This window comes from Elephas maximus, chromosome 20 (assembly GCF_024166365.1).
Source record: "Elephas maximus indicus isolate mEleMax1 chromosome 20, mEleMax1 primary haplotype, whole genome shotgun sequence".
NCBI classification, from domain to species: Eukaryota; Metazoa; Chordata; class Mammalia; order Proboscidea; family Elephantidae; genus Elephas; species Elephas maximus.
In genome coordinates this window covers 62,969,942-62,994,702 of record NC_064838.1, presented here as the reverse complement: position 1 = coordinate 62,994,702, position 24,761 = coordinate 62,969,942, and the positions used below count along the sequence as shown (strand labels likewise).

The 24,761-nt window shown below is 41.7% G+C and overlaps 1 protein-coding gene across 11 annotated transcripts in view; it reads right to left on the bottom strand.

Annotated features, from left to right (window-relative positions):
• Nucleotides 1-24,761, bottom strand: part of PXK (PX domain containing serine/threonine kinase like) — an 89,709-nt gene that overhangs the window by 28,904 nt on the left and 36,044 nt on the right. For 10 of the 11 annotated variants that reach the window (XM_049861780.1, XM_049861778.1, XM_049861781.1 and 7 more), the window contains exons 4-9: nt 19,959-20,145; nt 7,378-7,455; nt 6,552-6,625; nt 5,676-5,750; nt 643-747; nt 1-102 (exon numbers count right to left, since the gene is read on the bottom strand). In XM_049861780.1, coding sequence (XP_049717737.1) covers nt 1-102; nt 643-747; nt 5,676-5,750; nt 6,552-6,625; nt 7,378-7,455; nt 19,959-20,145 — 621 coding nt within the window. The remainder of the gene's footprint in view (nt 103-642; nt 748-5,675; nt 5,751-6,551; nt 6,626-7,377; nt 7,456-19,958; nt 20,146-24,761) is intronic. The other variant, XM_049861782.1, reaches the window with a different exon arrangement.

Sequence of the window (24,761 nt, the reverse complement as noted above, 5' to 3'; positions counted from 1 at the left end):
CTCTAATATTTGCCGCCCGTATGTTTTTATTTGCTGGAGTTCAAGGCCCTGAATCTTCTTAGGGTTGCAGTACTTCTTTAGGAATGGGTCTTTTGGTTTTGCCTTTGGAAAAGAACAAATAGTACCTTCAAAAGCAGCAGGAGGGCTGAACCCTGCACAAGGGCTGCCTGGACAGGCAGGACTCTAGAGAGGCTGGGGGAGGGGGGTGTGTGTGTGTAAGAGATGGCCAGCCCACAGGACGTGTCAACTACAACAGTCTGTGTAGCTGAGAGAAAGACGTTGGCCTGAGTTCCGTCCCTTCCCTAGCCAGAGAAGAGGTGCCTGGTCTAGGCTTTAGTAGACCCCAAGGTCTTGCTTACTATTAGAATTCTTCACTGTTGCTAAGTGAAGGACACAAACATAAAACTGACCTAAAAGAGCAGCCTACGATGTAATGGACTTGGTCATTAAATGTTCAACCTTCCTTCATGTGGGAAAAAACAATGTTCTTTAGCCAAAATGGGTAGTCTTTATTGCTAAAATCAAAATAAAGTCCAGACTCCTCACAGCCTAGCTTCTGGAACCCTAGAGATCAAACATCAATAATGGGTTCTAAAGAGATTTGAGAACTTCATCATGTCCATGAACTTGCACCACAAGTACCTTGTAGATCAGGTCCTTCAAAGTTCCTTTTTCATTAAATGTCCTAATTAGCAACGCTGAGGATTCATTAGCCGTGGCAAACGTGACCCGATAGACATAAGGGTGCTGCCAAAACAGAAAGGAAATTCACATTCACTTGTATCAGCATCTAGATCCTTTTTTTTTTTTCAAGGAGGATTTTTTTTTTTTAATAATTTTATTGTGCTTTAGGTGAAAGTTTACAGCACAAGTTTCTCATTCAAAAATTTATACACAAATTATTGTGACATTGTTGCAATCCCCACAATGTGACAGCACTCTCCCCCTTTTTACCCCAGGTTCCCCGTAGCCATTCATCCAGTTTTCCTGTCCCTTCTTGCCTTCTCGTCTTGTTTTTGGGTAGGTGTTACCCTATCTGGTCTTGTGTATTTGACTGAACTAAGAAGCGCATTTCTCACACGTGTTAATATTTGTCTTACAGGCCTGTATAATCTCTGTCTAAAAAGTAGGCTTCGGGAATGGCTTCAGTTCTGAGTTGGCAGAGTGTCTGGGGGCCATAGTCTCAGGGGAAGGTTTGTTTTTACGTACAGAAAAATCGGCTGTATACATCATCAAGGTCCCTGTAGCTCCAGGTCTGATTATGCAGAGTCAAACACCATCTCGGTACTTTAGTTACTCACAACTATGGTGATATTCCCTGAACATATATTTTCAAGTTACTAGATGATCAACTAGTACCTTGCTTTTTAGATGAGGCAAGGAACTACAAAAGGAAGTGGATAATCGACGTGGTAAACTCTACATGAGATGGTATCTGCTTTGGTGTATGTATTCTCATAGTTCAGGCAAAAGTATGGTAGAAAAGAGGGAAAGTTGAGTTTTTGGAATAATGGTTTCAATATTCTGCCTCTGTAAGCTGGTAAATAATACAGCCAAATCTCAGACAGCCAAGTGGGGATGAGGATAAGCGTGTCTTTATTCACGGCTTTGCCTAACATTCCACATTGCTGGTGGGTGCCAGGTCAGGGAGCATAACAGCCAGAAAAGAGCAAAAGCAGCATCTTTTGGCATCTCAGCCCTTTCCAAAGCAGCGAGCGTGAATCTTCGTACCCTTCTACACAAGTCTGCAATATAATGATTCATGGTGTCCTCCTGAGAGGAGGACATTGACGTCAACCAAGTAAAGGTGGTGGAAAGGTCAAATTACTTAAAGACTGAAAGTCTTCATATGACCTGGAATTCTGGTTACATGAACTGGCTTTAGACAGGTATTATAATGTCCATTCACTCAAAGGAGTATCAAGAAAGCTTAAATTCACGGGAGCTGAGGTGTGCCGAGGTTTTGGGCAGGGCTTTCAACCAGTTCAGTTGTGGCCGACAAAGCGAAACCAGAGCAGACTTGAATTTTTAAAATTTGGGTGATCTGGAACCATAACCGGAATGGGAAAAATTACGGGTCATAGACCCTGGAATGGGATACTTGGAAGAGGCGTAGCGAGCCCCTTCAGGAGCCTGATGCGTAAGACTGGATTATTGCCAGGACTGGGGCAAGTGACACACATTCAAAGTGGCTCGGTTGGCCGCCACTTGTGAACGGAGCAATGCTGTTTCCAACTCTGTGCAAAATCTGACAAGCCAGAGATTTGGTTGCTATGCAACGCATATGCTGCCCTTGTACTCTAAGAGGGAGATCAAGTTTCCAGCAGGACTTCCATCCATAATTTTTTCCCATTCCAGTATGGTTTCAGTTCACCCAAATTTTAAAAATTCAGGTCTGTTCCGGTGTCATTTCCTCAGTGATGACTGAACCAGGAAGAATCGATTTGAAGTCCTGGTCTTGGGAGAGGGGGTGGGAGGCTGTGCCCAGAAATGGTAGTCACTGATCATGAAGTTGCTCTTGATCATCACATTGAAATGGCTGCTGTTGATTTTTTTAACAGCTTTACTGAGATAAAATTCACATGCCACTACAATTCACCTATTTAAAGTATAAAATTCAATGGTTTTCAGTATCTTCACAGGGTTGTACAACCATCATGCAATCTAATTTTAGAACATTTTCATCACCCCAAAAATAAACCCAGCGAATAAAATAAAAATCATTGAGTCTATACTGACATTAATTCATTAATAATGAAAAGGGAAGAAGAAGCTCTTCCTTACAGCAGAATGACAACTAATAAATACACAAGGAATGATGGAGATACAAAATCTCAACGAAAGCTAAAACTTAGTGGGTTTGATGAGAAACTGTATATTTATATGGTCTCAAAATACCTCTTCAAAAATTAGTTATTAATTAATTCTGGGTATTTATCTTAAGAAAATAATGAAGGATGGGGCCCTGGTAGTGCAGTGATTAAAAGCTGGGCTGCTAATCAAAAGGTCAGCAGTTTGAATCTACCAGCTGCTCCTTGGAAACCAAATGGGGCAGTTCTATTCTGTCCTACAGGGTGGCTATGAGTCAGAACCGACTCAATGGCATACAACAACAACACAGATGTTTAGGTACAGATGTTTACCTAAGATTGTTCACTATGACTTTTTTTAAAAAAATAAGAGCAAAAAACTGAAAGTGATCCAAATGCCTAGTAGAAGATCAGTTGAGTAAACAGAATTACACCCAAATGATAATTTTACATAGTCAATAAAAAATGACATTGTAGTATATTTACAGACAATATGCTCAAGGTATGTCCTTAATGAAAAAATCTGGTTTAAGAAAATAAGCACAGAATAGCTAAAACAATGTTGAAAGAGAAGAACAAAACAGGAGGGCTCACCCTTCCTGATTTTAAAACATACTATACAGCTACAGTAATCAAAACAGCCTGGTACTAGTATAACAATAGACACATACACCAATGGAATAGAACTGAGAGTCCAGAATAAACTCATACATCTACAGTCAACTGGTTTTTGACAAGGGTACTAAGTACTTTCAATGGGGAAAGAAGAGTCTCTTCAATAAGTGGTGCTGGGAAAACTGGTTTCCACAAACAGAAAAATGACACAGGATCTATGCCTCACACCATACACAAAAACAAATTCAGAATGGATTAAGGACCTAAACGTGCAAACTAAAGCCATAAAATTCTTAGAAGAACAAGCAGGGGCAACACTGTCAGGCCTAGCTTTCAATAACAGATTATCTACTATAATAACAAAAGCACAAACAACAAAGTCAAAATAAATATATGGGACCTTACACAAAGTACAAACTTTTGTTCATCAAAAGACTTCACCAAAAAAGTGAAAAGACAAGCTATCAGCTAGGAGAATATCTTCAGAAACCATGTATCTGACAAGAATCTAATACTCAAAATATATATAAAACTTTGACAACTTAACAACAAAAAGACAAATAACCCAGTCATAAAATAAGCAAAGGACTTGAATAGGCATTTCACCAAAGAGGACATTCAAATGGCCACCAAACACATGAAAAGATGCTTGGCATCATTAGCCATCAGAGAGATGCAATTAAAACCACAACGACATACCATTTCACTCCCACTAGGATGGCTAAGATAAAAAAAAGAAAGAGAAAATAACAAATATTGGTGAAAATGTAGGGAAATTGGAACTCTTATCCATTGCTGGTGGGAATGCAAAATGATATATCCATTGTGGAAAACAGTGCAGCAGTTTCTCAAAAAAAAACTAAAAACAGAACTCCCATATGATCCAGCAATTCCACTCCTAAATATACACCTAAAAGACTTGAAAGCAGAGCTCAAAAAGAGACTTGTACACCAATGTTCATTGAAGCACTATTCACAACAGCCAAAAGATGGAAACAACCTAAATCACCCATCAGAACACATTAACAAAATGTGGTACATACATACAATGGAATACTACTCAGTCAGTAGAAGAAATGAAGTCTTGATACATGCTACAGTATGGATGGAGCTTGAAGACATTATGCTGAGCAAAATAAGCCAATCACAAAGGACAAATATTGTATGACCTCTGTTATACAAAGAGACAAGAAAAGACACAAAAAATGTACATAATACAATTTTTCAAAAAATATATATATCATACAAATTCCAGAAGAGTAACAACTGAACATTTTGGTTCATACTCTGACTGGTGGGATTACAGATGAGTTTTATTTTCTTATATTTGCTTATTTATGTTTCTGACTTTTCTGCAATTAACGTGCACTACTTGTACGTACCACTTTTTTTTTTTTTTGTAAAGCACATCCATTAAAAAAAATTTTTAATTGAGTACTGACAGACTGCTTCACACAACCACTCAAACTCAAAGACCACACCATTTTTCTTGGCCACATATCAAACCTCATTAAAAACTTGGTTTTGCTAGCTTGACAACATACTCTATCTTCAAAACGGAACTTGCCAACTCAACTGGACATGTCAGCATAATTGTGCTTGGTCCCTCAGTGACTCATTCTAGGGTCTCACGTTCTCATAAAGAACATCAACGTTAACTCAACTTCCTAGTCAGATTCGTTTTTTCCTCAAGACATTCTGCAGACATTTTGAAACATATTCATGTGGTTTTTTCCATTGAAGGGCTTGGATTAGAATTGAGAATTAGCGTAAGTAATGCTAAACACTCCTAAAAGTCAACCGGCTTGTCTATGAGAGTGGTAACTCAGGCAACAAAATTGTTATTTTGCCTTTCCCACACCCAGGTTATGTAAACCCTTATTTGTTCTGTTTTGTTGGGCTAGAAATAGATCTTTTGAGTCCATTGATATAAACACTCTCCCCGAGAACAAAAAGCTTGGGGAAATGGCTGCTTTCCTACCCTGATGTTTGCTTAAAACGCAAAGGCTATGTTTAAACTTATCACATATTTCATGGGTTGTTCAGGCATCATAAACGCTACGGCCTCTCATCTATGGGAACAGCCCTTCGCGGTTTCAGTCTAAGCTAAAATCCATCCACTCTCCTGCTCCATTCTCTGGGGTCTAAGAGTATTTTCAGTTCTTCTATCCATGTTCACCCTCAAGAAAAGACTGAATCTGTGAAGACAATCATATCAGCATCGAGGTTAACAGAAGGACTTGTACTCACCAAGCAGGAAGGAAGTAGTCTGATTAGACACTGAAAATCTTTATCTGACACGTATTTGTCAGGGCCAAGGTCAGCCTGAAAACATGGGAGAAAATATCAGAGTTCTGCCTTGGCCATCAAAAGAAAACGTCCCTATAAGTCTTTCCCTTTATTTGTTGAAATATATGACTGTTTTTATGACTGTAAGCCAAAGATGAAAATCACACCTAAATCTTGCTGCCATAAGACCTCTCTGGAAAGGTAGTATATAAACATATAAATACCAGGATTCAACTGTAATTGTTCCCATATAAACATATAAATACCAGGATTCAACTGTAATTGTTCCTAATTCCATTAACGAAATGTATCACTACAACTTCCCATGTGAAAGGCACAAAGTAACGCTCAAGTATTTTCTTCAGAGACAAACTCCAAAAGTGTCAACATTAAAGACGTTCCAGAGGACTACTTTAAGCTGTTTCCATTGTTTTTCCCGAACGTTTACTAGCTGATCAAATTTAATTATTTTTTATGCTTAAGCAAAACCATCGATCACCCATTGCCATCAAGTTGATTCCAACTCATAGCGAGCCCATAGGACAGAGCAGAACTGTCCCATAGGGTTTCTAAGGAGCAGCTGAATTCGAACTGCCAACCTTTTGATTAGCGGCCAGCAGCCGCTCTTAAGCATTGTGCCACCGGGGCTCCACACTTAAGCAAAGTGACTTAAAATGATTCTTCGCTGAGACAGAATTGAGGTGGCCCTTATAAATCACTGGAGACTTGGGAGCACAATGCAATATTGTAACCGTCTTGTCAGATCTGCTCTCAGAAACCCATCTAAAGTCCCTGAAATGGGGCTGAACAACAACAACAACAAAAAAACTAGCTTACCCAGCTTAACACCAGCCGTTCCTTTGGCTGATTTTTAATCTTCATCAAGAAATATTTCTTTCTTATCCTCCAACCTGCCATAAAAGCAGAGACATGTTTATAGCTACATAATTTTCGCACCAATTGATATAAATTTCATTGACTAAGTAATTAATAAAAAAATAAATTTGGCAGTGTTATCCACAGTTACATAGGCACCAGTGGAACAACCACTGATAAGGCTGGCACCATACAGGCTGCACTAAAAACAGTATAAGAAAGAAATTATTATGAAAATAGTAGGAAAACGGTACTTTAATGTATCTTCAGTTTAGATTTAGTAAAAGAGGCAGATGAGGAATTAATGATGGTTTTGAAAGTACAAGTTGCTACCATCCCAAACCTCTGATGGGGCTTTAACCAAGATTCATTAAGTATTTCAGAGTGTAGCTAAACTCTACTAGTGCCTAAAACCAAACCAAACCAAACCCATTGCTGTTGAGCTGATTCCGACTCATAGCAACCCTACAGGACAGAGTAGAACCACCCCATAGGGTTTCTAAAAAGCAGCTGGTGGATTCAAACTGCTGACATTTTAGTTAGCAGCTGAATGCTTAACCCCTGCACCACCATCATTAAATAACAACAATGCACACTGGGATGTCCTTTTTTGATGACAGCAGAAATCCAAAGTTAAGAACTGCATCTTCAAGTGGTAGGGAGGCCAAGAAAAAAGGAATTCATCTTCACTTAAGAGTTTTCTTGGGACACACATAAGAGAGCGTGCCGCAGAATCCAGTTCTGTGATTTGTCTTTTTTTAACAGGATAGACATGCCAGCTTCTCACCTATGTCTTTCAATGGTTCTACCACCTCCCACTTTGGTTCTGATCGGAAGAACATGGAAACCTGTTGTAAGGCGATCTCTGCAAAGACATTGTAGAAACTCATTAGTCAAACGTATCAGGAAGGTACCGTAAGGTCAAGACGTTATTCTTGCAAATGAAATCCTTATAGTCTATGACCTTCTTCGTAAAACACTTAGTTACTACTGATGTGGAAAAAATGTTTGATTGGAAGATCTAAAACATGTAAACGCAGGCTAATGTGAAAAAAAATGCTTTACTGAAAGATCTGAAACATGGAAACTAGCTGGCCTAAGCCAAGAATTCAATATATGCACCCAACCACAGCCTAAGCACAAGACTTCAAATGTGCTCTAATGTCAGCTTGAACAGCATTTAATGTTGCTCCAAGTGATATTTAACCCATCTTCATTCCTCATGGAATTACAGCTTTCACCAACAAAGAAGCCATTAGCCTTAAATATATATTGGAAATAAAATCCAGTGTCCTAGAAAAAAATCCATATGCGGCAACAACATGCTTCTATCGTGGGAAGTCACCCAGTGTCTGTTAGCTGGGAAAAACATCCATGCTTCTTTTGTGTTCTTTTATCATGAGAATGTTTCCTCCTTTTAAGACAATGAGAAGAGGAAGCTTGTTAAAGTTCACTGTATTAAGAAATTATCAGAATAACTGTGTTTTACATTTCCTGCAAAAAGCAACATCTGTAATCTGCCATTTCCCCTCCACACAGTAAGTAAAGGAAACCGCTCCAGGTTCCTGAATGTGAACGGCAGACTCCCAGATTCAGCGTGGATTTTCGCCTCTGCCTGGCAGTAATTCCATTCCAGGCAGGCTGGTGAGGCACATGGGAGGGACGGGGCAGAAATGCTCGCCACATGTCAGAATGGCCTCGTCTGGGACAATCCCACTGACAGCCTGGCAAACAATCTCATTTGATAACACTTTATAGAACATTATGAGTTGAGAGATCCTGGGAAGAAAACAACTGACTAGCTGTTTGTTCACTGACTCAACTCGTAAAGCACCACTGCCATCTCCTCAGAAGAATATGTGGCAGCCAAATACACAACTGACTCCCTTCCCTTTGTTCTAAGTGCCCCAACGGGACAAAGCAGTTGGAAGGGTCAACTGTGACGAAAACATGTCAGTTTTCATCATGAACACGGGGAACGGCACCTCCTCTATAACTCATGTTCATATAAGGTGTTTTTAGTATTTCCAAAATAACTTGAGCATAAACAGTCTTAAAATAACCTGAACATAAGCAAACTTAAAGGGTAATTACCTTATGTAAAAATCATTCCTATTGCCTTTGAGAAAGATCATGAAAAATAATTTTATAATTGTGGTACGATGGCGTTCCGAGAGGCTGTAATACACCGTTGGTTCAAAACAGTGACTCATAATTCCCCACAAAATTATTATTCAACAATATTTATTGTGTGCTACTATGTACCCTACATTGCTTTAGGCATAGGGGAAATGCTCTAGGCATGGGGAAATAGCTGTGAACAAACAGAATATGTTACTGATAAATTAAGGATTGGGAAATAGCTTTTTTTTTTTTTAACCTTAGAGGTTACGGAATTGAAGAAAGGACATTTTCTTTCCACTGAATTATGATTTTTTTGGACATAATAAATCTCACGACTACCACGCTCCCAATATTAATCCCCTCTCTCCCCAGATTCAAGCAATACATTTCAACCTTAATCATCAATTCCTCTGCTCAGCAGCCTGCCCGGGCTCCCCATTGCCTTACCAAATCGAGACCAAGCTTCTAAACCTAGTTTTCAACCTACCTCTAACTGTAACCTACCTTTCTGGCTTTACTTCCCACAGTGTGTGGTCTCACAGTCCCCTTGGCTCTGAGATTTGCCTCCCACGGCCCAGAAGACATGTCCTATTCCTGCATAGCTATCCTTCCAGACCCAGCCCAATGACACCTTCTCCAGGAAGCTGTTGCTGCTTCCCTAGCCACCCTCATCCTCCCTCCCTCCTCAGTACACTCCCAGTGCTGTATCTGCCCCTCTCTTAGGAGACCCACCCATGGTCTGTCATGTATTAGGGTTACTCGTTTTTGATTTTCTCTCTTCCACTGGACTGTGAGCTCTGGCTGGGAGGACACATCTCAACCTGTAAAGGCCACAGCCACATGGGATGACCTCCTTAGGCTGTTCTACCTGGTGCACTGGCCTCTGCCTCTTGGCCTGGTTAACTCTACTCACCCTCAGCCCTCAGTGTAGACGGCACCTCTTCTGGTAAGCCATCTTCCATCTTCAGATCTGGACCATCCACCCGTCCATCCCTACACCCAAGGTACTGTCCCATGTTCACTGCCTGGGCCTTTGCCTGTCAGTCTCCCATCATAAGTGCTTTGGGTGGGGAGGCTATACCTCCCTGACTGCTGCATCAATAGCACCTGGCACATAGTTCGTGCTCAATAAATATGTTTGATGAAGCAAGAAGGAAGGGCTCAATACATGGTCAATGGATGCTGAATCTCTCTCCTATCAGAAGATGAAATCCCAGAGAAGGAAGGCACCCCATCCTCTACTTCTTTAGCACTGACACATGCAGGAAACCTGCACACTAAGTAAACATTGATAAACAAGCCCAAGGCAGGAAACGCAGAAAAGCTGTCCAGTGCAACCTATGCCTCCCACTGAGCTCAAGCCCCTCACTGTCTGCAGCCTGTGAACTCCTAGATCCCAACCCAAACACTGCCTCTTCCAGCCCTGCAGCTAGTTCCAGCCCTGCAGCTAGGCTCCTCCAAGGCAGACCCCAATCCAACCCAGCCCAGAGGCCAGTTGGGCCTCCAACCCCTCCAAAACACCTTGCTGTTCTTTGAATATGACTCCTCCCCTTACCGCCAAACTCCTCTTGTTTGATCCTGGAACCCGTTACTCGAGGTCCTACCTAGGTATAGGATTCCCAGGGCTTTAGGATGAGAAGGGAGCTTCAACACTCCTGGGTCCATTCCTCCACCCCCACCTCATTTTATAGGTCAGCACCCTGAGGCCCTGAGAGAGGAAGTGCTGCTAATGACAAAGCTGGGACCAGGACCCAGGCCTCCTGATGTCTTGTCCAAATGACTTCTGCGTGGACATTAAAAAACCCTTCACTCTGAGTGCTTTGTTAATAAGGACTAATAAGGTAGTGGTGTGTGTATGTGTATGTGTGTGTGTGTTTCACAATACAAAAACCTCTAAACTGGGAGATGCCTATCTTCCCTGTGGAACAGCTGGCCCTCAACCAGACTTTCTAATTCAAATGAATCAGTCTAAGAATTACAACGAGAATGATCCTCAGAAGTAAGAATGGTGAGGCCTTGGCTCCTTTATTTTGGACACATCATTAGAAAAGACCAATCACGAGTAAGATGGCCCAAGATGGTGGCTTGGTCAGATGTACCAGCTGTCCCTCTATAGCAAAGACTCGAGAAACAGATACAGATGACAATCCTGGAACCCTGAGCATCAACTGGAAGGATAAGGAATTAGATCAAACACCGACTGGAAGAAGAAACTGAGCAAAACTAGCGAAAGAAGAGAGATACAGAGTGGAGGTATCTTCCTAGTCAGCCCAGCACGGCATGCTCATCTTGAGACAAAGCCAGCAGTGATCCTGGGTAAGGAGCTCAGGAAGCCAACTTTAATTCCCAATAGGAGACAGAGAAACTGTGTAGACATGTCTGGAGTGAAGCAAGGTATGCAGGGCATGAACCAGATCTAAGAAGGGAAGTACAGGAAGGCAAGTGAGAGCTCCAGGGATCCTGGCTTACGCAGAGCAGGGAGGGAGCCAGGATCCAAAGACAAGACGACAGGACTACTCACTAGTGGCAGTCCCTGACCATTAGGGTAAGTGGCGAACATAGAGTAACAGGTCCATAGAGTATCAGCAGGAGGTCCCCCACCAGGACTCCAGGCAGGACTCCCCCTCCTCACACTCGGTCGGGCCAGGTCCCGATTGCTGGCTGCAGCCAATGGGAAGTGTCCAGGTGACCAGAGGAGCATGTGCCCCCTCTCCCTGCTATAATTAGCAGTGCATACCCCCCTCACCCCTGCTGCTCCGCATGTCCAGGGACCACAGTACAAGCCACCCCTTTCCCCCCAACCAGCCCCGTCCACCACCTCCCTGCCACTCTGCGCACCCAGCAAACAGCAGTGAATATACCCACCCTGCTGGTCACCTGCCACACACTCCCACCTACCGCCCCACTCACAGGGCAAACAGCAGTGAACACCCTTGTGCCACTGGTTGCCCACCACATCCATCCTGCCCACCACCCTGCCTACCTGCTGAGCACCATCACGCACTCCTGCACCACTGGACTGACAACAGGTGGTGGCCCATACCCACCCAGCTCACCCCAGCCACGCACAATCACCCTGCCCGTCACTGCCTCTCCCCCCAGTGACACATGTGCTGCCAGACCAGGGCTCAGCAGAACACACCTGCTCTGCCCACCCTGATATAGCAGAACAAAACAAAAAATCAGGACAAAACAAACACACAATCAACCAATGAATACATAAATAAATCACCTTAATGCATCAGAGACACCAGACAATAGCAAATTGTATGAAAAAACGAGAAAAAGATGGCTCAAACAAGTGAGAAAAATAAAGGGAAAGAAAACCTTCCAAAGGAATAAACAATAATAGAACTACCTGAGAAGAAATTCAAAAGACTTATATGAAAAATGTACAACAAAATTCAAATTCACAAAAAGACCAGACTAACTGGCCTGACAGAGCTGGAGAAACCCCTGAGACTATGGCCCCCAGGCACTTTTCTAACTCAGAACTGAAGCCACTCCTGAAGTCCACCTTTCAGCCAAAGATTAAATAGGCTGATAAAACAAACAACAACACAGGTGAAGGAACATGCTTCTTAGCTCAACCAAGAGCTAAAGTCTCAATGAGACTAATGAGCAACATCTTCCAAAAAGCAAAGATGAGAAGGCAGGAAGGGACAGGAAAACTGGGCAAATGGCAACACGGAACCCGGGGTGGAAATGGGGAGACTGCTGACACATTGCATGGATCACAATCAATGTCATGAAACAATTTGTGTATAAATTTTTGAATGAGAAACTAATTTGCTCTGTAAATTTTCACTTAAAGCACAATAGAAACAAATAAATGAACAAAAAAAGACTTATATTTAGGATCCTCATAGAGATCAAGGAAAACCCAGAAAAAAAACCCTAGAATGATTCAGGAAAACAATACAAGAACAAAATGACAGACTCAATTGACAGAAACCATACAAAAACAACTAGAAATTCAGAAGATTAAAAATAAAATATTAGAAACAGACAACTTAATGGAAGGACACAGGAGAAGAATCAACAGAAGAAAGAATCAGCAAAATAGAAGACAAATCCCTTGATACCAATTTGTTTGAAGAACAATCAGAAAAAAAGACTGAAGAAAGCCTAAGAGTTATGAGGGACACCATCAAGAGGAATAATTTATGTGTACTAGGTAATTCCAGAAAAGGAGATGGAAAAAGCACAGGGAGAATTTTTGAAGATATATTGGCTGAAAGCTTACCAAATATTATGAAAGACAAGAAGTTACCATCCTAGAAGCTCAAGGAACCCCATACAGGATAAAACCAAAAAAACCAAACTCTTTCCTATGAAGTCAATTTCAACTCATAGCAATCCTATAGGACAGAGTAGAGCTGCCCCACAGGATTTCCAAGAAGCACCTGGTGGATTCGAACTGTTGATCATTTGATTAGCACAGCTGAGCTCTTAATCACTGTGCCATGGGGCTTAAAATATGTATCGTAAATCCTAACCACTATGCCTGTGGTTATAATCCCATTTGGGAATGGGCTGCCTTTGTTATGTTAATAAGAAAGGATTAGTATAGGGTGATCTTCCTTGCTTCCAAAGGGGTGAGACCAGTGGAGTATCCTAGATGGCTGCTCACAGGCTTTTAAGACCCCAGGCACTACTCACCAAAGTAGAATGTAGAACATTTTCTTTATAAACTATGTTATGCCAGTTGAGCTAGATGTTCCCCGAGATCATGGTCCCCACAGCCCTCGGCCTAGCAATTCGGTCCTTCAGGGAGTTTGGATGTGTCTGTGGAGCTACCATGACCTTGCCTTGTACAGATTGTGCAGGCTTCCACAATATTGTGTACTGTCTTACCCTTCACCAAAGTTTTCACTTAGAAAGCAATGTTTTTTGATGGTTACCAGTGGTGGGAGGGGAAGGGAGGGAGAATCACTTACTAGATAGTAGACACATGTTAATTCTGGTAAAGGGAAAGGCAGTACACAATATGGGGGAAGCACGTGACCAAGGTAAATGAAGATACTGAAGAGTATGCAAGAATAAAGGACAACTACGGTAAATGCAATAACATATACAGTTCTACAACAACAGTAATACAGCCAAAAATTTGTGAGTGGTTATGTAGGTATAGTTGAGACCAAATGGGCAACATTTTCCCAAAAGCAAAGAGGAGAAGGCAAGGAGGGTTAAGGAAGATGGAGGGATGGAAATGGGGAAGTCAGGGTGGAAATAGGGAGAGTGCACAATGACACATTGTGGGGATAGCAACCAAGGTCCCAGAAAAATTTCTATATGAATTGTTGAATAGGAAGCTAATTTGCTGTGTAAACTTTCACCTAAAACTCAATAAAATGTTCAAAAGAAAGAAAGAAAAGATCAATTGCTAAAAAAGGACATCATGGTTGGTAAAGTAGAGGGTTGGCAAAGGCAAGGGAGGCCCTCAGTGAAATGGGACTGACACAGTAGCCAAACAGTGGACTCAAACATAGCAACAATCGTGAAGATGACACAGGACTGGGGAGGGTTTTGTTCTGGTATATAAGGTTGCTATGAGTTGAAGATGACTGGACGGCAACTAACAACAGCGATCCCAATGAACACCTCACAACTTCTCCACTGAGGGCCCAGGGCTAATTTTCTTTCCGTGAATTTGATAATTTAGAGAAAACAAGGAAAAGAAAGAAAGGCCCAGCAATCCCAGGTTGGGGACTCAGGGAGGGCAGAAGACAGCTGCTGATGTCTGGAGAGCTCCTGGTTAACCATCTGCAGGGGACTAGTGTGGTATCACAGTCCCGGCTCCAACCAGGCACCCTCAATCTCAGTCACAGCAATAAGCAGGAAAAGTGACCATGTTGATTTCAGCCACCACTTGAATGCAGAACTCAATTTCTGCTGAAGTGAAACTGGGTGGTGACCACAGACCACTTGGAAATGATACAAGGTAGACACACTATCCATGTCAAAAGAAAAAAGTGGCCCTACTTAGAGAAGACCCAGAAGTTGGCAGGCATGCAGAGTGCCCTTGAGGAACCATGGGCCATGCTGTGAATTTCAGGAAGCCTGGAGAAGGAGGGCAATGGCCTGCATGTTGATGATGCTCAAGAGCACTTGGCCGGGGGAATGGTTCGGTCAAGCTGGCGGAGGCAGTGGCCTGTACTTCCTTTTCCTGAAGCTGCTGGTGAGTCAACCTAGAGGCAAGACAAGTCTGACATTTCATTCAAAGGGGAAAACAATCAGCATCTCTGAAAAATAGCATCCATCAGCTATGGTTTCACTATAGGACTGTACCTTCTAAATGGTGGCCTCTTGAGCAGTTGGGCTCTGGAAGGAGTTCCTGGTGGCCTTCTACCTCTGCCCACAACTTTTGCTTTGGGCTCCTGACTGTTGGCCATGCTGGGAGAAGTGGGGAAGACTGAGGACAACAGTGGCATATGAGGGAGGTACCCATTGCCATCAAGTCGATTTTGACTCATAGCGACCCTAAAGGACAGAGTAGAACTGCCCTATAGGGCTGCCAAGGGGTGGCTGGTGGATTTAACTGCTGACCTTTTTGGTTAGCAGCCGAGCTCTTAACCACTTGCCACCAGAGCTTCTTCAAGTAGCGTTTTATCTTGAAAACAATTAGGCTGGACTGCAGTCCCACAAATGTATAACCCTTGGTAAGACTAAGGAATCACTGGGGGTCTCAGATTCCTCACCCATAAAATGAGAGTTAGTCTATTTTAGTCTTTTTTTTTTTTAAGCCCTTAACATCGGTTAAGCACTCGGCTGTGAACAGAAAGGTTGGCAGTTCAAATTCATCCAGCAGCTCCATTGGAGAAAGACCTGGTAATCTGCTCCCATAAAGATTACATCCTAGAAGAATCTATGGGGCAGTTCTACTCTGTCACACAGGGTCGCTATGAGTCAAAAATCAACTCAAAAGACACCTAACAACAGCTGCAGCTTTATCTGAAATAGCCAAGACCTGGAAACAGAGAGTCTTGATAAGACTGCTCCAAGATCCCATCTAGCTCTTACCCCATGCGATTCAATGCACTTCTGGTACAAGCTCTCTGAGAGCTGCGAGCTGCACCCCCAAAACCCAGCCCTGCACCAACACATGGCACTAGCAGACAGCGATGTGCCCTGAGTGAACAGCATCAGTACGTGCACGCGGCACTTTGATGCTGCATTCACAACGTTAGCAGGCACTCCCGGGAAATGATGTGGAGAACCAACGTGGACTGTCATCAACAGTCAATCCAGAGGACCTGCTGTGTGGCAATTTAGAGAACTGCGGGGAAGCACAGAGAAACGGAAGCCCCGGGAGATGGTACCCTGCCAGGATGCCAGCTGTCCCAGGGTCCCGGTCCTATCTGTGATGTCTTTTCTCCTATGTGAACCAAAAAACAAGTAGGGGGAGAAGGGAATCCATATACCAACTTAATGTTAGATTTTGTAACTTAGAGTAAATGCAACATTGAAATAAAACTTTTCTTCTCTCGGTTACATTCTGGAGAAATATTTTCCTTAGCCCCTGCATGGCACTTCTATTAAAGTGCCTTTCCCTTCACCAATATTAACATGTGCCTTCTATCTATTTGGTAATTTCCCTCCCTCCACCTCTCATCCCTGGTAACCCGCAAAGAATTTTTTTTTTCCTGTGTGTAAACCTTTTCTTATTTCTTTATAATAGTAGTCCCATACAATATGTGTCCTGTTGTGATCAATTTATTTCACTCAGCATAATGAAAGAGACTCAGAGTCCTGGTGTCACACTGGTTAAGAAGAGCTCAGGCTGCTAACCAAAAGCTTCGGAGTTCAAATCCACCAGCTGCTCCTTGGAAACCCTGTGGACTCCGACTGCCTTTGAGCCAAAGCATAGACAAGCCCATAAAATAAATAATAACACCCAAGAGGAAGGTGCTCCTTAGAACAACCAGTTATACGAGATCAAAAGGGCGACATTTGCCCAAAAGCTAAGGCAATACACTATATGGGGGAAGTCAGCGAAACAGGACCAAGGCATGGGAGGACAGGAGAGGAACCAAGAACAACGGGCAATGCAGGACCAAGGCATGGGAGGACTGGACAGGAACCAAGAACAATGGGCAACCACGGCAATTACTACAGCATAGACAACCCTGTAAAATGGTATTAATAAACACTAATTTATGAATGGGGACACAGGCAGACAGGTGTACCAAGAGGTGGGGGAGGATGTAAGGGAACACACCCACTTGCAGATATAGGTTTGGTGGTGGATATGTCTACATACCTAACTGTAGATGTTGCTTATATATTAATATAGACAATGAGCACACAATGGCCACAGTCGGGGCAACTTCTTAGACATAAACAACTCGCAGGATGAAGTTCCTAGGCTTGAAGGCAAAGGGCCACAGACTCAGTGGTCATCTACATCACCTGGCACAACACAGTTCATAAACGTTCTGTATCCTACATCTTGGGGTCTTAAAAGCTTGCCGGTGGCCATCTAAGATACATCTGTTGGTCTTTTACCGTCCGGAGCAAAGGAGAATGAAGAAACCAAATACTCAAGGGAGCAATTAGTTCACAGGGCTAATGGGCCACATGAACCACAGCCTACACGACCCTGAGACCGGAAGAACTACATGATGCCCAACTACCACTACCGGCTGCTCTGACTGGGATCACAGCAGAGGGTGCCAGACAAGCAGGAGAAAAATCATAGAACAAAAAATCAAATTCACAAAAAAGACCAGACTTACTGGTCTGACAGAGACTGGAGGAACCCCCGACACTGTGGCCCTAAGACACCTTTCTGAACTGGAATGGAAGCCATTCCCAGAGGCCGTCTTCCAGCCAAACCATAGCCAGGCCCATAAAATAACCACCACCCAAGAGGAACGTGCTCCTTTAGAACAATCAATTATATGACATCAAAAGGGCAACATTTGCCCAAGAGATGAGAAAGCAGGAAGGGACAGAAAATCAGGATGAAAGGAAATGGGGGACCTAGGACAGAAATAGGGAGAGCACCGACACATTATGGGGAACAAAACCAAAGTTACGGAACACTTTATGTACAAAGTATTGAATAGAAAACTAATTTTCTCTGTAAACTTTCACCTAATACACAATAATAAAAAAAAAAAATGGAGGTGCATTCTAGAGTAAGGCTTCTCACACTTTGCATACAAATTATCAGGAGGCCTTGCTGAAACGCAGATACCAATTCAGAAGGTCTGGGGTGGAGCCTGTATTCTGCATGTTTAACAAGCTCCCAGGATTCCTGGGTGGTGCAAAGGTTAACATACTCAGCTGCTAAACTAAAAGCTGGAGGTTTGAGTCCACACAGAGGTACCTCAGAAAAAAGGCCTGGCGTTCTACTTCCAAAAAACAAGCCATTGAAAACCTACAGAGCGCAGTTCTACTCTCATACACACAGCGTGGCTATAAGGCAGAGCTGACTCAATAGCAGCTGGTTAACAAGCTCCCAGATGATGCCAATGTTGCTGGTCACAGGACCACAATGTAAGTAGCAAGGCCAAAGGCTGTGGCTTTCAAACTTGGCTGTACAATGGAATCACCTGGGGAATTTACAAACTACTGATGTCCATACCCAACCTGAGAGATTCTGATTTAATTGTCATGAGGATTTTTTAAAGCACTGCAGGTGACTCTGTTGTTGTGTTGTTAGGTGACAGTATCATTAATATCACACACAAGTAAAATTTTCCTGAGGATAATTCAAAAACAGTTGTAGCAGTACATCATCAACAGGGAACTGCCAAAAATTCAGGCCAGATTCAGAAGAGGACTTGGAACTCATTGCTGATGTCAGACGGATCTTGGCTGAAAGCACAGAATGCCAGAAAGATGTTTACCTGTGTTGTACTGACTATGCAAAGGCATTCAACTGTGTGGGTCGTACAAGTTATGGACAACTTTGTGAAGAATGGGAATTCTAGAACACTTAATAGTGCTCATGTGGAACCTGTACATAGCCCAAGAGGCAGTCATTTGAACAGAACAAGGGAATACTGTGTGGTTTAAAGTTAGAATAGGTATGGATCAGGGTTGTTTCCTTTCTCTGTACTTATTCAATCTGTATGCTGAGCAAGTAATCCAAGAAGCTGGACTATATAGCATCAGGATTGGAAGAAGACACATCAACAACCTGCCTCCTTTGCCATGAGATGAGAAGAAATGGATGGCGACTGGCTACCATTACTGAATATTTTGATCGAAGATTCTATAGAACACTCCTGATCAAAAGGGGGCAAATGTAGAACGGAATTTCAAATTCTCATGGACTCTAGACTTTCTGGAGCCAAGTGGGCTAGATGAATCCCTGAAACTATTGCCCTGAGATAGTCTTTAAACTTTAAACCAACAGCCCCTAAAGTCTTCTTAAAACCAAACAATAGTTTAGCTTAACTAATAAAAAATGTCTGTCTTAAGCATTATGCTCTTTAAAAACTATCTATTTGGGATCAAAGTGACAACAGCAACTCAAAAGATTAGAAAGGAACCTTAGGGGCAGTGAGTCTATGTTAATGTTGGAGGATCAGCTCAGAAAAGGAGGGTGAGGATGGCTGCACAGCCTGAAGAATGGAATCCGTGTCACTGAATTTTAGATGTAGAAACAGCTGAATTGGCCTATGTTCGATTGTGTATATTCTCAACAACAACAACAAAATCAACTTTAAAAACAAACAACCAATGGAAGTTGCAGAAGCATATGTACCAGCATACCACTTACATAAATAGTGAAAACAAAAAACAATATTATATAAAATATACATATGTTTAGGGATATTTACATGTGTGATAAAAATATCTAAAATAGAAACGAAGGATAGAGAACAACTTCAGGAGAGTAGTTACTCTGGTGAAAGGGAGAGACGAGAGATTCAGTGATTGTACTATCGTATGTCTTAAAAAAAGGGAGCTGTAGATGGTAAAATGTTAATACTTGTTAAAATACATTAAAAAAAATTTATGTTAAAAAAAAAAAGGCCACTATACAGCCAGAATTTTTCTTCCACATTTTTCTATGCAGAATTACGAACATTTTGGAACTAAATTATTTTCTATACATCTACAGTAAACTGCAATCAAGTATCAACTAGTAAATGAACAATATCCTATCACAAATGTGGACACCTCTCCATTGGAAATGGAGTTTCTCCCCACATATGGTAGGTATCTGCAGCAAAGAACAGTGCCCCTTTGCCTTCGTGACTGTAGCTCACAGCCTCCTCTGCTTACCAGTGTAGTTGGCAGCATAGTTGTTGGGATCTAAAAACTTCTTAACCAGCTCACAGTTAGACAAGATGTGATTGGTGGTGATAACGTTGAGATAGTTCTGAAGACCTTTCTGCCTCTCAGCTATGAACTCACGATCCATGTTACCAATCAATTTTTTGGGAGGAAGAGGTAGACTTAGGCCTGAAATCTTAAAAAAAGAAGAAAAGAAAGGATTATACTTTTGTCATCCTCAAATAAGATACAATATCAGAATCCTGAACCACAATATTTCATTAAATTTAAGACAACCTGACTTCAGTGATACTAAAGATGTTAAAGATAACACTGTGAATCTTAGAATTGATGAAGTACTGTATTAAGCACAGTAACTTTAAAGTTTTTTGTTTTTTTTAAAGTGTTTTTATTTTTATCAAAGTTATACATCCGGAAACGCGGGTGGCGTAGTGGTTGAGAGCTACGGCTGCTAACCAAAAGGTTGGCAGTTCAAATGCACCAGCTGCTCCTTGGAAACCCTATGGGGCAGTTTTACTCTGTCCTATAGGGTCGCTATGAGTCAGAATTGACTCAACAGCAATGGTTTTTGTTTTGTTTTTTAATACACAAACATAATTTTAAGAGTCAAATAGTTCTTTCTTTCATTATTATTGGCAGTCCCATGACACCCCTCCTCAAAGGCATCCACATCCAAGTGTTTCAGCAGTTCTTTTGGCACTGGGGAGAGCTTATGCTGTTATATTTTGATTCTTCATTTTTAGGCTTTATCTCACAAATTCCCCACTGTGAAGATGAGGATTAAGTTCTCCTTCACAAACCTGACCTTACCCCACACATATCTTGTCCCCATTCCTTCCAGTAGGTATATTATCATTTTATTTAGTGCAATATTCATGTTTTCACTAAGTAAATGATATTCACAACTGAGCCAAATAGACATGCTTACTTTTCCTTTCTGACAGCTTGCAGTCTATATTTTTGTTTCGTTTTTCTATTAAACTCCAAGCCTTCTCTAAGCCTTCTCTCAACTCACTCAGATATACAGATGCTTCAGTTCCATTGTCAGATGTCCCAGAGCCCTCTAATCTGCTCCCACAGGATGCTACCCCTATACCTGCTGCAAAGTTGGCACCCCAGGACACCCCTTCCTCACCATCCTGGAGATGCCTTTGCCTCTCTCTGGCTTCTTATCCCATACCTTTCCTTTTTTAGGTAACTCCCTTGTTTTTGGAGGTGCATATCCTCTGTCAGCTTCCCAAAGAAGGGAGCAAGGGAGATCGTTTTTTGAAACCTTGCATGTGTAAAAATGTCTCTTCTACCCTGACACTTGATTCACAGCCAGTCTTTTTTTTTAATTGTGCATTAGGTGAAAGTTTACAGGGCAAGTTACTTTCCCGTTTCATAGTTTGTACATAAAGCGCTCCCTGACATTTGGTTTCACTTCTCACAACTTGTTAGCACTGTCCCCATTACCATCCTAGTTTCCCCATTTTCTTTTGTCCTGATTTTCTATCCCTTCCTGCCTTCTCATCTTTGCTTTTGGGCAAATGCTGTCCTTTTGATCTCATATAATTGGTTTTTCTCAGGAGCATGTTCCTCTTGGGCGTTCATAGTTAGTCTTGATGTGGAATTCTAAGTTGGAAATAATTTTTCTTCAGAATTTGAAAGAACTCCTATATTGTCTTCTAGTTTCAGGGCAGCTCTTAAATATTTGAAGCAGTACTGATTCTTGATCCTTTGTGTGACCTGTTGTTTTGTCCCTGGAAGCTTGTAGAATCTTCCTTGACCTCAGTGTGTGAATTTCATGTGCCTTTATGTGGATCTATTTTCATTGTCTGTGCTGAGTAGTAGGTGGCCCTTCCAACTGAGAAATTCATATTCTTAAGTTCTTAGGTATTTTCTTATATTAGGTTATTAATTACTTTTTCCTCTCCATATCCTCTGCTTTCTTTTTCTGGAACTCCTATTTTTCAGTGTTGGTCCTCCTGGACTGGTCCTCTAATTTTCTTATCCTTCCTCTCTTATTTTTACCCTTAAAAAAATAAAAAAACTTTTTACTATACTTTCTGGGATATTTCAGCCTTTTAAATGAATTTTCATGTCTGCTACTATCTTTTTTATTTCTAAGTGCTAATTTTTTTTAATAGCATCCTGAATGTAATACAACTTCTTATCTCTCTGTGATGATAAAGGATAGCTGTTCTTATTACGTATTTTCTGCTTTTTTTTTTTCCTGTTTGTTCTGTTCAGTATCTTTCCTGTTAAAAGTATTCCTCGAGAGTCTGGTGATTCTTGGTTTTCTGCTCACATTCAAGAGAGGAATACCAAAACGCTGACTAGAAGGTCTGAGTAAGTGGCTAGGGCTTATGGACTGTGGGCTTTACTGCAGCAGATAAGCTCACTCAGCTCTTTTACTGGGGAACCTCTGACCTCAGTGATTTTAGCTCTTCTTCTTTTTTTTTCCTCATAGGCTAGACAGATTCGTCAGAAAAGAATCTTCTAATCTCCTGCCTGGAGGATGGAGCCTGGTTGCCAGTATTCTGGGAACTGAGTGGAGGAAGAAGTCTGGGGCTGGGCACCACATTTATACGTGAATGTGTTCAATTGTGCCTGCATCCCCCAGTCTAAAAACTGTTCTACCTCTACAGAGAATACGCTTTCTGTTTTCTGCTGGGGGAGAAGGGCAGTCCCTGGTGGCTCAAATAGGGGAGATTTGGGGATCTGACTGCTTCTTAACCCACTCTGGAGGCTGCCAATTGTTGAACTTTTGGGGGGTCCCGTGGTATACACGGAAACCGTCGTGGCATAGCGGTTAAGTGCTATACCTGCTAACCAAAGGGTCGGCAGTTTGAAACCACCAGGCACTCCTTGGAAACTCTATGGGGCAGTCCTACTCTGTCCTATAGGGTCACTATGAGTCAGAATCGACTCGACAGCACTGGTTTTTTTTTTGGTGGTACACACTGAGTCGGTGTAGACTGGTACCCAATGGGGTTATCTTCTCCTGACCCCTGCTTCCCTATACTTGCTTAATCAGTTATCTCTCAACTAATGACTTTTTAGCTTCATGTGTTTTGTTGCAGTTTTCTCCTCTCCTGTTCTATTTGCCCTTGAGGGTGTGTGTGTGTGTGTGTGTGTGTGTGTACATGCGTATTTTTAAATCAGTTCACTGTTGTTTTAGAGTGGTCTGGGGAGGAAAAGTAAACACAGGTGCTCAATCTATCATTTCCTAGATCGTTTAAAACTTTGAGTTTATTTTTTTTAATTAAAAAAAAAGGCATCAGATTGGCATCAATTCAATGAGCAAAGTCACTTTCAAAGAGTAGCGCTATTCAACACTTGCGCTTAGATCAGAGCCATTCTAGTGGCAGGTGTATCGATCTAGGGCGAAGTCTAAAGAGAAGGGCATGCTGAATTCAGACAAGGGTGTAATCTAAACCACCCACGTGCACAAACCTGGCTTAGCCTGTTCCACGCTGTAATTTTCAAACGACAATGACGCAGCCAAAAAAAGACCTTGAAGTTGATATTAGACAAGATGAAAGGCTGGCTGACAACTCTAGCCTGCCTATTTCTCCAATGTAATTATGAAAACATGTCACAGCATACTCAGAGTGAATCCTCTACCACAGCATAATTGAGGGCCAGATGAGAGACCTAAATTTTAGGTCGTTTTCCTCATCCATAAAATCAGGCTTTCCTGAATAGCCATCTCTTGATTAGCTAAATAAAATGTGTATTTATGAAGAAAGCACCACACTCGGCCAGAATACACCCAAGCCAGTAGCTCCATTATTATTTGTGTCTGGGGATATGGACTGTTCAATCACATACAACTAACTTACTCCTTTTTAGAATTCTTTTATTAAGTTGGAGTATATAACGTCACTTATTTGTAAATGTGTGTGTAAGCCCAGGGAGAGGGTAATATATGCACAAAAAATGTCTAAAAGAACTCATGCCAACTGGTTAACAATCATTAACTCTGGGAGCTGGTTGTTAATTTTTTTTATATATATAATATTTATTGTCCTTTAAGTGAAAGTTTACAAATCAAGTCAGTCTCTCACACAAAAACTTATATACACCTTGCTACATACTCCCAATTACTCTCCCCCTAATGAGACAGCCCGCTTTCTCCCTCTACTCTCTTTTCGTGTAACTTTTAAAAATTTTTTATATTATGAAATGTTTACAGTATTCATGTACTACTTTCTTCAACTAAAGAAAAACGTTTTTGGTCATCAAACTGATTGTATACGTAGCAAGAAGAAAAAGAGAATTACCATTGACAAAAACCAATTTGCCTGCACTACAAAACAACCAGCCGAATCCTACCTACTTGAGAATGGAGAGTCACGTCTGACATCGCCAAATTCAAGCCCCAATATTCTGAGTATTTTTCATTCACAGTGGGGAGATAAGAATGTATTTGATAAAGGATCTGTTGGGAACTTTGTGGCCTCCAAGATTCAACCAATCTATTTTTTCCAGCTTCATTTCACTTTAGGAAAATGTATTGATCTGTCCAGACATCCCATCGGTTCTTCCCAATCATCAAGTGGAATAAAGAGTTCTCTTGCCCACAGCCGCCAACAGCTGATTAGTGTCCCTGCAATCTCAGGCAGACTGGGGGTGTTTCTCCTGACCTAGCTTAAGATCTCACAATGAATGTTCCTAAAAGTGCTAAAACCATGTCTATATGTGCTGTGTTTTTTTTTTTTTTTTAAAGATTAGCATTTAAGAGACACTTATTTTCCCTCTCAGCTTTCTCCTGGAATTTCGAAACTGCTTACCGATCACAGAATA